General features: G+C 46.3%; 1 protein-coding gene across 8 annotated transcripts in view; it reads right to left on the bottom strand.

Moving 5' to 3' along the window:
• Positions 1-18,406, bottom strand: part of TPR (translocated promoter region, nuclear basket protein) — a 645,150-nt gene that overhangs the window by 67,225 nt on the left and 559,519 nt on the right. For 4 of the 8 annotated variants that reach the window (XM_085601673.1, XM_085601677.1, XM_085601675.1 and 1 more), the window contains exons 44-45: positions 10,554-10,622; positions 2,291-2,385 (exon numbers count right to left, since the gene is read on the bottom strand). In XM_085601673.1, the coding sequence (XP_085457799.1) occupies positions 2,291-2,385; positions 10,554-10,622 (164 nt within the window). The remainder of the gene's footprint in view (positions 1-2,290; positions 2,386-10,553; positions 10,623-18,406) is intronic. The other 4 variants (XM_085601674.1, XM_085601679.1, XM_085601676.1 and 1 more) reach the window with 1 other exon arrangement.

The following is an 18,406-nucleotide window of genomic DNA, read 5'->3' as shown; positions in this document are numbered from 1 at the left end:
TCCAATAGAAAGCGGCAAGGAAAGAATGACCTGCCTCCTGACCGGGACTTTCTGAACCTAGGGACCATAAGCAGAGTTTTGTTGCAAGATCTTAAGACTCGGTGGTGAGGGGGGCGGGGGGGGGGGGGTAGCAAGTGAGCTTTGACGATAGATAAGTGGGCCCTTTGCCAAATAGAGCTTTGTGAGTTAAACAGCAGATCTTAAGAATATTCTGTTTCTCACTGGTAGCCAAAGTAAAGCATGTAGGAGAGGGGAGGACGCCATTACAGAAGGGAGGTTGCAAATGAGACGTGTCGCAGTGTTCAGTACCACCTCAAGTTTAGATAGCAACGTCTCACTGGCAGAGGCCGGGAGTGCAATACCATAGTCCAGACGGCTGATAACCACTGCCGGAACTTATGTTTTCCTTGCAGTGAGTGTTGGCAGAGGAAAGGCTCTTCTCAGCAGTCGCATCAGGTGAAAGCATGAGCCTGCGGTGGCCAAAACTTGTTCTTTCATGTTAAGAAACTGATCCAGACTCCCAAATCTTTTTACTACTAGTTTGGGTGAGGGGGACATGCCAAGTTCTGGTGGCCACCAATCAGGTGTCCAGAGTTGTTGGGCCTCCCCAAACAGCATAATCTCAGTTTGTTTTTGATGCATTTAACTGGGGACAGTTTTCAGTCATTCAGGTAGCGATTGCATTCATCCCAGTAGAAAAAGATGGTTTAGTTTTTACCAGATTTTTGTCTAGTGAGATTACTAGCTGGGTATTGTCTGTGTATGATAGAACATCGAAGCCAAAGGCTCTGACAATTTTGGCAAGGGGTGAAACATAAATGTTGAAAAGTGAACAGCTGAGGCAGGAGTCCAGTGGTACCCCTCTGTCCAGTATCATGGTACAAGACCTCTAGGACTCAGAATTACCGTTTGGGTCCTATTAGAAAGAAAATCACCCAGCCATGGTAAAGCTGTTTTGTGGATACCAATCTCTTGCAGCCTACCAAGTAACATGGGATGGAATACTGTCAAATGCTGTGAACAAGTCCAGCAGTACCAGCATTGATGGTATGTTAGCATCGAGAGAGCATCTGATGTGGTTAGTGACTGCTGCGAGGGCAGTCTCTGTGCTGTGTGATGGTCTAAAACTGGACTTAGATGAATCTAAATTCTATTGGCCTCCACATATTCTGTAAGTATCCCTTGCATCAAGACCACTTCAATAGAAGTCAATGGCAAGGGACCACTGACACTGGAACTGGATGGACGGCTGCTTTTTGTGAATATGTAACTGTTTCTGGGGACATTGCTGGTTCCCCTGACTAGCTCCCTGCCAGAGCTGGTCGCCTAAATTAACTGAGTAATCGCATTGCTACTTACTCAAATTTTCCTTGAAAAAAGTTTGTGTCAAAGTCACTGAATTTGCCAATGCTGGTTTACGATTAAATGAAATTGTGATTTACTATACCTTGGAAAATCTGTACCTCTGGAACCCCCCCCCCCCCCCACTGCTCTTTTTCGTTTCGATGTCCACAAATTCATAGAAAATCTCATCTTTTTACAAATTGGTGCCGTATTTCTTGAGTGCCTCATTTTTTTCTTCAATTGTTTGAGTTCTGTTTAAATGTTTTACAGTTGTTCCTTTGTGTAAGCCAGACTCCTACCCAAGGTTGAGATAAAGTTTAACAAACGAAGCCAGAGTGGTCCTAAAGAGGCTGGTACTGTATTAATTACATTGTGAGGTGACAACCACACCGCACACATGCTCAAAGCAACCGATTACCAAAGGGGAATGTATCCCCTTGCGTCACTGTGCCCTTTGTGAATGCTGTTGGCAGCCTCAGGACATAATTTTCCTGATTGTTTCTCCAAACTGATTTTTTTTTTTTTTTAAATGGAGCATCAGTTCCTTTATGTGACACTAGCACTTTAAAAAAAAAAAATTCTATTTGAAACCAAAATCTGTGATAGTTTTGCAGGCAACCATCTCTGTGTTTGTAGGCAAAGTGGGTTGCAAATCATGATTTGCTTAATTAGCATTCATTATTAGGGAGGTGGTTCTTGAACTGGACATTTGCAATGCAACCTCCTCCTCCTACATAGGTCACTTTGATGTATTAAAGACCGGCAGTAAAAATGGTTGTATGCAATTTGCAAGCAGTCTTATAGTACATCTGGACCAAGAACCTTTATACAACACCATCACGGTCCTGATGAACATTTAACAGTTCGAGGATTCATTACGACATTTTAGAAATGGAAGTCAGAGGAAATGTCGGCGTTTCATGGTTCCTCAATCTGCACCACTTACTGAATAGCTTCTGCAAATCCATCTGTGCGATGCTGAACCACAAGGGTAGGTGTACTTGGGACAGTTCTGTCCTCTTCATCAAAGAAGTGCTGCTGCTGCGAAGACAAGATAAACACTCAATAGCCACATACATAGGAAATCATACATCAAGCCATTTGAAATAGTCCCTGATGACCATTTAGATTCCAAACAACCCTTTGTGACTTGTATTGCCCCAGATCCTCTAAATGAAATCATGTCCTAGTATTCCTTGTCCAACCTAGCGAGTATGGTCAAAAGGATAGGAACGAAGGCCATTGCCAACTACTTAAACAGTCACAATCTCTTGTACAACTTAGATTTATGAAATAATCAAGCATCATACAAAAAGGACATCTGGAGAAGTCGATGAATATCCCATTAAAATAGTTTCAAACAAGTAAACAGAATATGATTAAAGATGCAAAAGAAGAAAATTGATTCCTCAAGCCGTTGAGTGATGGTGGAGCACTAGAAAAAACCCTACACCTAGCACAATGTGTAATTCTCAGTCTATAATCTTGGGATTAACAAAGAATAATTTTGGGAATTACTTAATTTCATACTGCAGGGTTGCACACTTGTGGGCCAATGACATTAAGCTGCATGCCGTAAATACTGTTGATGGCACAGGTTTTATGTATTCATATTAGATATATAATCTCAATAATAATAGTCGAAAAATTACTTGCCATAAGTATGTTGCTGATCCATATTCCTCTTTTGGCAGACACCTTTGGAAATACCCCCAAGAGCAGGTTGGATTTAGAAAACGTGAATGACTCAGAAAAGGCATTGGGCAGTGCTTAGAGTGGCAGTGCACAAAGCAAGACAGTCAATGGAAGCAACTCACTAGACACAAGAATGTTCCATATGCCCCCATTGCTTTAGTTCTACCTTATATTTTACATGTCAGACACGAAGACTATGAAAGCAATACAAAGGACATAGACCCAATTATTCCTGCACATCAAACAGAAGAAAAAGTTACTTACCTACGGTAGCGCTCCTTCTGGTAGAGACTCTACCACTAATAACTCACCATTTGATTATTATCTGATGCGTCGTGCCGCCTCCACACAGAAGCTGTTTCACTCCGGAAATGATGCGCTGAGACTATATAGGTGACACACTTGCTCGTCGACATCAGTTGCTTTCGAGGCTGTCCATATCCCCAGACGGGGAGCCCCAAGAGCAAATTGGTTGAGATCAGTGTGCAGCTGATTAATGGGAAGAGTCCAATCAGAATGGGGAGGGTCATTGCTTCGTGAACATATGGAGGGATGCCCAATTAGCTGCCTGGCATAGGTCTAAGACAAGTACTTCACATGTTAATACAGTGGCAGCAGCTTTGGCCAAGGTAGAATGTGCATGCAGTCCTTATAGAGGCTGCGTTTTGGCCAGTGCATAGCAGATCTTAAAGCAGATAACGATCCAGCAGGAGATGGTTATTTTTACACTCCATAGAACCCCACAAAAAAGCTGATTGCCCACGCGGTTTTCCTTGGTATGATTAATGTAAAAGCAGAGTGCTCTTTTTTGATCCAAGCCATGGAGCCTCTTCTCCTCCATAGAGGAGTGCAGCAGAGCATAGCATGCCAGCAGGGTGATAGTTTGACCAATGTGGAACAGTGACACAATTTTTGGTAGAAATTATATTTGTATCCGCAGAACCAATTTATCTGGGAATAAGGTAGTGTACGGTGGATTGACACAGACTGGAGCTCACTCACTCGCTTTGTCGAGGTGATGGCGACAAGGAAGAGTATTAATAGTAAGGAGCCATAAGGGACTGCTGTAACACAGCTTGACCTGAGTGCACATCACGTGAGTGTACATCAAGTGACCAGATTAAGGTCCCAAGGGGCATTATAAAGGGAGAAGGGGCAAATGTGTTTTAGCCCTTTTAAAAATCACATCACAACGGGTGACCTAAAGAAGACCTGATCTGAAAGGCTGAAAGATAACCCTCAACTGCGTTCAAAGCAAAGCCTTGCCGGGCAAAAGACAAAACAAACAGAACGTCATAACTTGGCCAGGAGGGGGATCATTCTGGCGTATGCTGCACCAAACCATAAATTTGCCCCAATGACAAACGTATGCAGTGTTCATTGATCTGGCTGCTCAGATGACATCAACCACTTCTGGAGGAAGGCCGAAGGTATCCTTCTTAGATGGGTGAGGCGGAGCATAGAATGCCAGCAGAGTGATATTTTGACCGACATGGAACAGCATAACAAATGTAGGCAAGAAAGTTGCCTGGGTCTGCAAAACTAGTTCTGGGAAAAAGTTGGTGTATGGCAGGCGGACACGAAGAGCCTGTTGCTCACTCAAACACCACGCCAATGTGCTTCACTATGATCAACACTGCATTGAGGGTGAGGGGTGGCAAAGAACAGGTGAAGCGGCTCAAATGGAGTGCACATTGTAGGAAGCTGGCTCTATATAGTGGAGCAAAATGAGGTACACAGTGTAAAAAGTCCAGGCAACCCTTATTGGTTTACAGAGGCAAAAATGATAACACAATGCTCTTTTGTCGTAGTGTGGGGGTGAGCAGTTAAGGCTTATCATAGGGTAGTGCTAAGCATTTGCTGTACTCCGAGGCAAAAAATAATACACAAGAATAAATCTGAGACCAATTTCGAAAAATAAGTCGCATGTTTTTGTACATTTTGAAACCAAGAACTTAGTTTTCTAGTAAGTACTTTTTTAAATAGATTTTTTAGAGGCAAGTAAAATGTTCACTTAAATTAGTCTTTGCTCAGCAATGCTTTCCTATGGTAAAAAGGCATATGCTGCATACAGTTATTTAAGGTCTATTTCTGGGAGTCTCCTTCGGGACAGTCGTAGGGGGCCAAGGTCTAAAGTACCACCAGCAGTTACTAGTTACCTGCCCTGGGGCATCTGGGTGCACAGGTGCTGGTTGGGTTGGTAGCTTCACGCGCTACGCCGCTGGGAAGAAGGGGGGGGCAAGCTGCAGAGACAGACTTGTGGACAAGTCCAATCCAGAAGGTCACATTGGGGGACTCTGGTCATAAGGGTCCTGGGAGCAAGGAGAGACAGGGGTTTGTCAGTACCCGAACTGGGGGGCTCGGGTGCAGAGTAGATAGGTCAGCCAGGCTCTGTGCGTCAAAGGCCCTTGCAGTTGTCGGTCTCACCGGTTGAGGGCGCAAAATCAGCTGGACCACTTAGGAAGTGGGTTTCTGCTGCGCGAACATCTCTCGACGGCTGTTCGGTCTAGGTGCTGTTAGAGTCCGACTAGACTTAAACAGGCCTTGGTTGCTGCAAGGGGTCCGTACCATGGGTATTTGTGCTGTGCAGCTCCGGTAGGTGTTGATGTCCTCTCACTCGGTTTGAGGACTGATCTGACCTTCAGGAGCACAGGTACCTCTTCCTGGGGGGCTGCTGAGTCAGGTTCACTGGGGAGCAGTTACACAGTAAACCAGATTCTGCTTCTTTGGTGCCTGTAGACTGCAGCGGAATAGTTACTCTACTCCAAAGGAGATTGCTGGCAATTTGGAAAGGGCTGGCTGTCTAAAGTGGTCCTTGGTAGTTGCTCAGCTGCAGGACGAGTCACCCAGTCACGATTGTCAAGACTGGTGGAGGCAGGAAGGGTTTGGCGCCAAAAGTCCAGAACAAGTCTTCAGTTATTCTTCAGTTGGCTCCTTTGTCCTCTTCTTCTGAGTCCATCAAAATTCGAGTTCCTGGCATCAGGGGTGCCCCTAAATCCTCAACGTAGGGGTGTTAAGAAGAGTGCCAGGTAATAGCCAATGGGCTACCTACCTTTAGGGCGACGACACCTTCTATATGACCACTCACTGTGGGAAGTGGGCATATCCCTGACCCAGTGAGCCTAATTCCATCAAAAACCAAGATGGTGGGATGATCGTTTGTGTTCACATCTGGTAGCCCCCCTTATGGGTGAAACTAGTTTGATGGGAGACACACCTCTTGACTCTGGGCAGATGGGGCATCGCCCAAGCCTGGGGGAAGCCAGGGTCGCATATCAAAGGCGGCAGAGGACTTTGAAGCCCCCTGCCTTGATATGCTGCTGCTATGCGGATTACTTGGCCACCCTGCTTTAAGGAGGTGACAACACCTCTGGCTGGAGCAGGCATTGTTTCTACACTCAAGAGCGTTGGCTTTCACCTGCAGGGGGTAGGAAACCGGACTATGGTGGCAGGCTGGTCTACACTAGTCAGCCAGTACAGGAGAGGGTGGTAGTTTTTCAGGGGGCCCCTCTAAGTTGCCCTCTGTGTGCATGTATTATTAAAGCCATCACTGGAATCAGTGTGGGCTTATTATTACGATATATCTGATACCAAACATCCTTAGTTCCGGTTAAGCCATCGGGTAGCTGGGGAACTCGTTATCACCAGTGCCCAGTACATTTACTCAAGATGCCTTCCCTGTTCACTGGCAATGCCCAAGATTCGACATGGACATCAAAGGGGCATATCTGCTCATGCAGATATGTCATCACATGTAATATAATGCACCCTGCCTTAGGGTTGTAAGGCCTGTTGTAGGGGTGCCTTACAAATATTACATGCAATGTCTGCAGGCATGGTACATAGGTGGTGTGCCATGCCTTGTCTTCACTTTTCTCTGCACCTTCAAGTAGCCTGCAAGGGAAGCTTACATGATTGTGCTGAGGTGTCCCTTAGGGTAGCCCAAGCATGCAGCCAGTAGGGACCCTCTTTAGCCTCTCTTCCCTAGGTACCAGGGGCACCATTTGCTTGGGACTTACAGGGGTGCTACAGGTATGATCATTTGGGGGAACAATGGTAGAGGTTTAGGGAAAGATCTGGCACAGGGGACCTAGACATCTGGAACCCAGTGCCCTTTTTTCAAAATTACATCAAATACTAGGCAAAAAGTGGGAGTGACTGTGTCAAAAAAGAGGCACTCTTTACACATCAGATATGAGAGGACTAAGTTGAGGTCCAACTGTGGCATCACAAAGGGAGAGGGAGGAAACCAATGTTGCAAACCTTTCAAAAAGCGTCTAACAACTGGAGACTTAAACAATGAGGGCTGGTGGAGGGGAAATCCCTCTTCCCAAAAGTCTCCAACCTTTTGTACTCCCTGTCCATGGTAGTAGTAGGGAATGGACTTGGTATAACCTTTGTCGCTGGAGCATGCGCCTCAAGACTTTCGGATGTGGGGTGCTAGGTGAGAACCACTGGGTTTCCTTGGCATAGACGGCGACTAGCAGTCTGACAGCTGACTGAGAACCCTGAACAGGTTTTCGACCAGGCCCCCAGAGCGACATCTGTGAGGGCTTTGTTAAACAGAAGCAGGGACTCTGCATTTGTGCACCCCAGCTGAAGTACCTCAGTTAAAACATTAGTTTTAACTTTTACGGATGGGCCTCTGCTGTCCTCATCACCATCGTGAAGGATGCATTCTCCTAAGTAGCCGGGCCAGGTGGGGAGACTAAACCAGAGTCTGGGCAAATGTCCAACATACTGGCATTACCCAACTCCCCATACCAGTTCTCTTCAGAGACTAGGCAATATTATTGGCGTGGTCAAAGGCCCTGTAAGCAGCTTCTACACATTTCGAATTCTGGCCCGCCAAAGGACAGGGGCACCATGTCTAAGCCAGAAGGTTGCCGCAGTCTGATTGGTGCCAGTGTCGACTTCGAGCAGGGTCGTGGTGGTGCAATCTCGGAGTTGGATAAAAGGGGTTCGCTCTAGTCGTGCTGTGCCGCGTCTAGGGACTTGGAGGGGTACGGTGAAGTTGAGTGATGTTTCGAGTTCCCTGAAGACAATTTGGACTATGAAGACAACTGGTCGCGGTAACAGCTCAGGGAATAGGCTCAACACCTTCCTCAGAACCAAGACCTTTCACCAGACCGGCAGCTTGGGGCTTCAGATGCTGGTCCGCAAGGAGCTTCATCCTCCTCTCCCGAATCACCTTTGGGTGCCACGACAAACAGTCAGGAGCAGGACTTTGAGTTGTGGCTTGACCTCAGCAGCTAAGACAGATCAAGTAGGGATCCGCAACAGACACCTGTCTGTGTCATTCTACGCAAGGCTTTAATCCCATAGGTTTTGGTGGGGACATGTCCTTAGCACACTGGAATAATTTGGCATTTTGTACCCTCACTAGTATAAGACTCAGAATCTGGATTCCACAGAACTAGCAGAGAACTTTATTGGAGAGTAGGTCCATAAGACGTGCGGACAAAAACCCATGAGTTTCTGCAGACAATGCAGGGGTGCAAGTAGTTGTTCCATTGGGCTACACTGCATGTGAGTGGAGTCGAAGTACAGAGAAACAGGCCATGCATAACCTCAGATGTTATGACCTACATAAAGTCAGACCTCACCAGAGGAAGTGCCAAGGAAGGTCAGGCCGTAAACCTGGCAATCGGAGGGCTTGCAGAATTCTCCAACAAGGTTTGCATTCAGCCCCCTTTCCACAGATGTACTGTTCACTGACAACTGTACAACACACAGATTGGGAACTCTAGAGCAGGGTAGGTTCACAGAAGAAAACCCATCCCTGTATTTCGAGAGCGACTACGTGGAAATTCTGAGGAGAACAGTGGTCAGAATCCCCAGCACCAGGTGACCATCCTGGCTACGTGACAGATCTTTAGCTCTATTGGGCAATGTTCCTGTTAGTTTCTTGATCCTAGGGCAGCCACTCATGAGGAGGTAGGATTTGGCCATTATAACAGCAGATCAATACTCCAAGGCAACAAGAGAAACAGAATGCCAAAGGTAACCAAGATGAAATCAGAAATAGATGTGGCCTTGTGCCTAGAACTGCTGACCTTGGAACATGGGGAACCAGGTTCCATTCCCGGCTTCGGCGCAATCTTCCTGCACCCAAAAAGGGGAAAAGGGTGACAGTCTGGTATAATGTCCTTGGATTGGATTTGCACCATTAAACCAAAAATAAATAAATATATAAAATAAATCCTAAAGGAATATTCTTGGTCTGAGAAATTTTACCAAAAGAACCAAAACAAATGTAAAAAACATACAACCTGCTCAGATTGGCATTAAAGTATGGTAGACGAGAAAAGAACGTCACATACAACATCCACTTTATTCTAAAATGCTGAAAAAAAGTCAGCACTAGGGTCCTATAGTTAAATCTATGAAAGAGCGTCAAATGTAGAAAAAAGATAGAGCCCTTGCAACAAAGGAGCAGGAACGAAGCCTGTCTTGAACAACTATAAGTAATAAAGAATAAATCAAACCGAAGCGGGAACGAAGGCTTACTATGAGTTTTCACCTTCTCCCTAGGAGGTGTGAGAACAGGTGTGGAGCAAAGAGGATTATCCGGGAAACTCAAGAGTGAAGGTGAGAGTTGGGGTGTGAGAAAGGGGAAAGAGAGAGGGGCAGAGGCATGAATTGAGTGAGTGGGCATGTGAGAATGAAACTAAGAGAAATAGGTTGTTTGTAAGGTCATGGCTTAAAAAGGCAGCCTATTTGTTCTCTTCAATGCTTATCCACTCACCTCCACTTCCAAGAAGTCTCTTTAGAGAAAAGGAGGGGAACTATGATTCTAATGAAGTAATGGCTCAAGGAAAAATCAAACTCAAAGTTAGGGAACTTTTCCAAAGTGAAATCATGAAGATGTTCAGTTTTATGAATAAAGGAAAGGGATTAAAGATTGAGATCTAAAATTAATACCATGCCCTGCCTTCCAATGTACCTCCCACAAGACGGATCCTTGTGAGATACCAGATAAACCACCCAAGTGATCTCTAACTGCAAGATCTTAAACATCCAATATTGTTAAATAATGGAGGATTTACAAAAAAAGTTATCAGGACAAAGTTGTCTTCTTACGCTCGTTGTTCTAGGTGAAGCATATAATTTAGCATCTTGTCCCAATGCAGCCTATCAGGAGTGCGATAGCATTTAAAGAGCATATTTGGAGTGACGGCATTTCATGAAGCTTCTGAACTGCCATAGATATATCAATGAGGAAAACCGGCTGAATAAAAGACTGAAAGTAAAGGTTTTCAGATACGGTTGGCTCATGGAGAATGAAGGGCAGAGAATGGCGAGCTGCCTTTGAGAAAGTCAAAAGTGTGGTGAAGACATCAGAATTATGATTAAATAGTTAAAGGGAAAAAAATACTTTCTTGGTCTCTTCACATTTATAGCTTTACCCTCTTATTGTATTTACATGTGCTTATTAAACATTGCACTGACTCATTGTTTTACATTTTAACAAGATAAAAAAATGTAAAGAAGTTTTGTAATCCATGACTTACCATGCCGCCTACGCCGGGTGTCAGCTGAAGTCCGCGTCCCACTGATTGCCTGCGGGTCATCTGGATTCTCTGTAGTAAAGGAAGCAAGGCCTAATTAGTGAGGAACATTCTTAAAATTACAGTATTATTAACTTGTAACATCTGTTGATTCATAGTTACAGAGCTTGCATTCATCATAAAGGCAACCTGTGCAGGGAATTTTTGATTCTCCCTACCTTCAGATTTGCAAGTGACCCATCGGCTGTAAAGCAGATGGTGCTACAGGTTGATCAGAGGAAGTATATTTTTGCAGTTCTTTTGAAGTTTAAAATGCAGCAAATAAGACTACACATATACTGGGCGAGTTCAAATCCTATTAAACTGCAATCAATGTCACAGTTGAATCAGAAACTGATCAAACTGTCACACATCGGATAGTCTTCTCAGATTTCAATGATGGATACCAAGATGCAGACATAGGGCGACCACGTGAAAATGGTAGCATTGATAACAGATCCCATAACAGTCAGTTGGTAGAATTAGGTATGGATGTGTATCTACACCCTTAGACAAAAGGCTACAGCTTGCCAATGATTTCAGGCTGTGGGAGTGAGGGGCTATGCAGAACCTTATTACTGCAGTGTAAATCCTTGTGCTCAACCCATCAACTCCTTTCAAGGATGGCCTTCAATAAAGGTATTCTCAACTCCTGATGAAAATCTAGCCATGTAAGCCAGAAGGGAAAAGGCCCTAACCCTGTAGTTAATCAGATACATTTGAGGATGTGCCTCTAACCAGAAAAAAAACTTGCTTAAATAAATAAATAAATAAATAAAGAATAGATGCCCGCCCACTTTGTGACCTTGATGGTGTATTGAAAGCAACTGGTCCCTTTACACTTTTTCCAAATCATTTAACCTTTCACTGCCTTTCGAACATTCACGTCACGAAATGCACAGAAATATAAAAGACTAAAATGAAGCTTGTAAACCTTGGTAGCATCCACAATGAATCTTGGTTATTTTAATAGGACAGATTTGAAGCATGAAACCAAACTCAGTTAAAGAGGCTGAGGTTCAAAGGTTAGGCAGATGGAGATCACAGGAAGCCCATCTTTTTCATCACTAAATAGCCACGCCCTTTACTTTCTCTCCATAAATTCATCCCTTCCCCCACCTGCCCCTCATCTGTGCAGACCTTGCTTAAGTTGATCGAATTACACGTACAGTCTGAACTCTGATTGTCTTGTCTTTCTCTCCTCTTTTGCTCCCTGTGAACCCCCTTCCACCGCTGCCTATTGACACAACCAAGAGAAAGGAACTCCACAATCAACATAAGTGACGGACAAGGCTGTAATCCACCTGCCCTTGCAAAATGCATCACCTACCATGACTTCCAAACTGTTACACTTACATCCAGTGACAAAGTCAGGTAGGTGGCTAATTAGTTAATACAATGGAAGGGAAAAAGGCTTGGACAATGAGATGGACATCAGGTTTGCGTTTTACTAGAAGTGATCCATTTCATAAACCAGGATTAGCCTAAATGTAGATTTAGGAAACCAGGCATCTACCCGAAACACGGATTATGCCACACTAGGAACATATGCCCAAAATAATATGATTTTGGTTGCAAAACCTTTAACAGCCTCTCAAGCACATATTATGATAAGTCAGCTTAAACAATTATTTTTGGCAATCACAAATGGTCAATTCATGGAAAGGACACAAGAAAAGAAAAAATGCGTCAAACTGGGAAATACTAAAAATAAGTATTGGAGTACAACATGATAAACGTGACTGTAGTCAGAAGATGCAGAGTCTTCGGTAGCAGGCACATCATTTCTGAGGGAAACTACAACAAATGAAGAAGCAGTTGGAACTACACACAATAACTGCTTTTGAGGTCGCACTGGTTAAACAAGGAGAAATACACATAAAAACAAAATATTTTGTACTTACGTTGCAGCAAATGGTGGCTTACTCATAGTGCCAGAGCGTAGGCCACTCATACAAAAATATTTTGCGCATCTGCTGCCAGTCCACAGTGCTTGGTAGTACAAACGTCTTCATTTACTAAAGGTTTAGCACGCTTAAGTTAAATTTGTGTGCACACATGAATCATCTGACAACAGATCATGAATCACAAAAGCTGAATCAGTGCATAGCGGGACAGAGTAGTCAAAGATTTTAGTGCAAGAGAGAGGCAGAAAGCGTGATGAGAGTTGGCATTGAAAATTCAGTGAACACCCACAAAAGTGCACATTTGCTTTAACATTGCCAATGCCTATCCCCCATGCCTTGCTCTTCTAAACCCAACTTCAGCTTGTCTTAAGTTGTCTAAAAGATGTGGCAAAGTACCAAAAACAAACAAGTTACTTATCTTGTGAATGCTCTTTCGGGTGAATAATCAATGTAACCACAGATTGCTCACCAGGCGCCGGACTGGATCCGGCAACTATCTCTGCAATGCTTCTGTGCAACTCTAGGTGGCTGAATGCAGCTCTGCATTGCCTCAGAAGTGACAACCATGAGACGTGAATGCCACAATCAATGCATGTAAGCACCACCCCTACGTGCTGATGTCAGTTTCTTGGTTGACTCTTTACGCACCCTTGGATGCACGGACGGAAATAACTATTAGTTCCAGTGTGCCGATTCCTAACTTGTGACCTTTTTTAGATGTTACAAAGAGGCCACTCCATACAATGTGGAGATGGAAGTGCTGTGAGGAATCATAGGTTAAATAGAGTGTTCACCAGAAAGAGCGTTACCAAAGGTAAGTAACTTGTTCTTCTGATGGATACTTTTAATTGCAGAGTCTTCATCTTAGAATAAATACCAAAGCAGGAAGACCCCCAAGGTGGAGGGTCTGTGGAATGGATTCAGCACAAAAAGGCCTACAGGCCCGAACAGGCAAAAAGTCCTTCCCGGTGGACCGGGCTTTCAAGGTGTAGTGCTTCGTGAACGTTTACACTGATGCCCGTGTGGCAGCCTGCTAGATATCAAAAACAGACACTCGGCGTACCAACGCATTGGAAGGCGGCCCTGGTGTGATGGACACTCAGACCTTCTGGTGGTTGCTTCTTGGCCAGTGTGTAGCAGATCTTGAAGCAGAAGGCGAACCACCTTGACAGGGTCTTTCTGCACAGAGCCTTCCCTTTTCTTGCCCTCGACAACCCGACAAAAATCAGATAGTCCGCACCGTGTTCGTTAGTATAATCACTGTAAAAGCCTACGGTGATCAAGTCAAGACTGTCATCTCCTCCTCCTTTAATTTAACAACTCATCATACATACAACATCATATTAGGAACTCAGTGCAGATACAGTATAGCTATTTTTGCTATACTGTATTTGCACTGAGTTCCTAATATATGATGTTGTATGCATGAGTTAAATTAATTGAACCGCATGGCTGCCTAGTTTTTTTGCCTACAATTAGAATATTGCGCTGCCCTAGGAGTTCTAGAGCTACTTGCATTATCTCCTTCTCCTTTTACACAATCTTTCCATACATTCCATCGGATACACAGAAAACAGTGACAGCCTAAGATCTATCTAAAATAAACTATTGCTATGGTATCTACCTAAAAATGCAACAGCAATTCATGAATAAGCACCAAACACTGCAGAATGCCGCAGCACTCATGCTGCTAGGATCCCTAAATTTCAATCTGCATCTAAAGCTATACGAAAACTAACCGGACTACCAATCAAGCAATGGATCATTTTCAAAGACAAAAAGAACAGGAAAATATCCAACAGTTTGTCTTCTAAAGTGTCTGTCTTGCGAACAACAGAGGAGTCAGGGAGGTGTACAGGAGTCTTGTGATCCATTTCACCAGAATGCATCTCCTAGTGAGTTTCTTTGCAGAAAATCTAAAGGCAAAATGAATGGCAACCTCTGTGAAGTAGTTGGGTGTGATTTTGATTAATTGATCATGAATCCCAACGATGTCAGGAGCTCACTGTTGTCTTGAGGTAGTCCATTACTGGCTATGGCGAGCCTCTCTTCATCAGCCGGTCATCGAGGAAATGGGTAAACTTGTATATCCAACATCTTAAGATGTGTCAACCATGGGCAACACTTTTGTGAACAACCGAGGGGCAATGGTGAGGCTACAGGGATGCACTGCAATCTCTCTATCCCCGCAGCTCTGCTGTGCCGTCTCTTGCCTCCTAACCCCGACCTCCTCCTTGGGAGGTTCAAAGCTGCTGATGCTCCTGTGTCTGCTGCCCGCTCCAACTGGGACCAGACTGCCTGCAACCACCGTAACCATTCTCAGCCGTTTTTTTCCTTAATTTTTCCCTGTTGTGGCACTGTTATTGTGCCCATCTGGGTCTTGCTCTGATTCCACCACTGTTTTTTTTTCTTCTCGTGCCGGCCTGTTCCTTTCGCCACTGCTGCCCGTCACCCCTGAATTCTCTCCCGGAACTCCCCCGCTCCCGCCTACCAGCCTCTCTTCCCTCCCACCTCCCCTACTTAATGGCGGCCATGCCGCCGGTGCGCCAAAGGCAAGCCCGTCTGCGCCCTTCTGCGATCTGACCGCGACCAGAGCCAGGAACCCTGGACCTCCCACTACCCATCACTACGACACCACCACCCTCCTCGCACTCAACCCTGGAAGACTTAAAGAGTGCCAACAGGCCTCGCCGAACACGACCCACGGCCAGTTCTCCTGCCTCCACTGCCGCCAGACCCTCACCGCCACCCCGGCCTTCAACACCGCCGACGCCAGCACGAGCGACACCCTAAAATGCATTCTCCTCAACATACGCTCCGTACACAAACACGCCATGGAAATCTGGAACCTACTTGACACTCTCGCTCGACATCGCCTTCTTCACAGAGACCTGGACCAACGCACCCTCCGCCCCCGACATCAGCACCGCCATCCCAGACTGACACAAGATCCAGAGGAAAGCCCGCCCCACCCACCCAGGAGGGGGCCTCGCCATTGCTCACAAGAGCACTCACTGCCTCACCACCTCCAGTGAAACCTTGCCCTCCGCCGAAAACCTGCACTTCCAGATCCAGACCACCCCCAAAGCCACACTCCGAGGAACCCTCGTCTACAGACCCCCCTGGCACCCGAACACCCTTCGCCACCACCATCACCGACTTAATCGCACCCCACGCCATCGCCTCAACAAACTACATACTCATTTGAGACCTGAACTTCCACCTTGATAACCCCAACTCCAATATCCTTCGTGACAACCTTGCCGGCATCGGACCTAATCAACTCGTCAACATATCGAGCCACAGAGCAGGACACACCCTCTACCACATCTTCGCGGGAAGAAACAGCATCCAATCCAGCCACACAACGCAGCCGTCATGGACCAACCACCATTGTGTACACTTCGCCATCAACAAACCCAAGGCACCCAAACCAGCCCCACAACAAACCATGAAGAAACAGGAGCAAGATTACCGACTAGCAACCTAACTCCACCCTTACCCGAGACAACCACACCTGGGCACCAGACGCAAAAAATGCAGCCAGAGAACGCCACACCTGGATCTCCAACTGCGCAGACAAGCTCACCCCGCTACGCAACCCTGACAGACAACGCCCCAGGAAAGCCGCCTGGTTCACCACCGCTCTCCAAGAAGCCAGACGCACCTGCAGATGCCTGGAGAAGAACTGGAGAAACACCAAGACAACCAAAAACCACACCACCTACAAGGACGCCATGACGAACTACCACAATCAGATCAGAGCCACCAAGAGAAACTTCATCCACAACAAAATCCTGGCCAACTCCACCAACTCCAAAGAACTTTTCAGTGTCATTCAAGAATTCACCAACCCACGCAGCGAAGCCAGACATCACCCCTGTGAGAAGTTGGCCTTGCACCAGTCCAATTCGACTCTTAAGGTGATAGGTAAAAGACAACCTTTAAAGAAAGCTATCCTAGTGGTAGCTGTGGAGAGCAGCATTCAGGCTAAGTCTTGAAGGAGTGTTAAGCTTATTGTTTTACCATAGATAACCTCTTGAATAACCAAATGAAAGAGTAGCCCACACAGGTATATATATAAAATATATGTATTTATTCTAGGAATAACCCCACTAGTCTCTTTATGAGGCTAGAGGTGAAGATACAATTCAAACAAGCATTGATAGTTACAATAAATAGCACTGGAATCACAAGGCCCCGGGGAGGGGACCAAACCATACATCAAAAAAGTGGTATAAGAACCACGACAATTCTACAGACAATGCCTAGGGCATTTAGGGTCGCTGGCCCCTTGTGAAACCACCCAAGGTAGTGAGGAAGGGGACCCACGGGAGATGCGTGCAGTGACTGAAGTTACTGTCGGGATCTCTATTATAGCCTATGGAGAATGTCGCGGTTTCATTTTACAAGTTTAAAAACACTTCTAGCAGGAGTTCAAGTTCAACACTTTAGAGTTAAGCTTATGAAGGGCCCACACCCACGAGAGTACCGAGGTACCACTGTTACCTGCCCCAGGGAAGCCGGGTGCATAGGTCGTTTTCGATGTCGGGTTGCGGGCTGATTTTCAATGGCAAAACGTGAAGAACTGCTGCTAGCCACAAGCGTCGTCGTGAAGAATGAAAATGTAGCTCTTGTAGAGAAGAACCTGAAAGCAGAGGGGACAGAGTCTGGGTCACGGCACAGTGACCAGGGGGCTCAAGAGAAGGAGCCCTTCAATGTCGGGTGCTTCCAGGTTGAAGAGGTGTAGCTTGGATCGTCAGCCACGGGGTCCAGGAGGCTTCATGGAAGGCCAGCTTCTGGAGGGCGACTGTCCCACGAAGGATGAGGGTCGCTGCGGTGTTGGTGTCCGGATTGGATCCACTAAGCCTTGGCAACCGCAACCCACGCAAGAAACACAAAGCAGCTACTGGTGCAGACCCACGAGGTCAGAGCGAGGTCTCCAGCGAGGAGACTGAAGAGCAGGCCTGGAGCAACCAGGGGAACTCTTGGAATCGAAGGTTGTCCTCCGCTAGGGCCCACAAGTCGAGAGACAGGGGACCGCGGAAGGCAGCAATTTGGCGCGCGTAAAGGTGCGCCCACGGGTCGCCGGAGCAGGCTAGGGCGTCGATCTTTGGCACAGATGCTGCAGAGGTGTTGGCTCAATAATGGGCCAAAGCACAACTTCCCCACTCGTCGGGTTCGGGTGCTATGCAAGAGGTGGCCGGTGTCCTGGGGTATTGGGGATCTCGGCACCCACAGGGTTCACGGTGCAGAGCTTTGCTGTGCACACTCACTGGCCTCTGGGATGCTTGGAAACCCACCTCAAGGTAGGAAAGAGTCGTCGATGTCCGAAGGAGCAGTGAGGTTCCAACTGGGTCACTTGCAGTGTTTCGGGTGCCTGCCAAGCAGGGGGGTAACTCCTTAACCCCAAGGGAGATTTCTTCAGGTAGCTGTGCAGCAGCAAGTCGAAGGTCAAGACTGAAGTTCAAGAATAATCTGAGGCTCTGGGGACCCAGTATTCACCTTTATCCAAAGATTAGGGGCGTGTCCAGATCAGGGTCCACCAATGAGAGGTCAGGCGGGAAAGGGTGGCTACACCCTCTCCCCTTTGTGTGTTTACCGCCAGGGCAGGGGACAGGATGCCCCTAAACCGGTTCCAGGCACTGTATGCAGAATGTAGGCACTGGAGAAGCCTACGTGCGACTCTGAAAGGTATCCTATGGTGCACCCACCCAGTTCCAATCCACATAGTCTGTCTGAGGAGGTGGAAACACCTCCCTGCAACAGGATCCCTATTGTCCAGCTGCCGTGGCTGGAGTTCTGCCCAGCAACAGGCAGCCAGAGTCGTGTGGGTGGCGGGTAGCATATATTTTGTACTTCGTGTGCACTTTTAAATTGGTGTCTAAATTCTGCCGCTTTTCCCATATC

Source organism: Triturus cristatus, chromosome 4_2, assembly GCF_964204655.1.
Source record: "Triturus cristatus chromosome 4_2, aTriCri1.1, whole genome shotgun sequence".
NCBI classification, from domain to species: Eukaryota; Metazoa; Chordata; class Amphibia; order Caudata; family Salamandridae; genus Triturus; species Triturus cristatus.
Note: the sequence above shows the minus strand (reverse complement) of the source record. Positions and strands in the feature narration are given on the sequence as shown.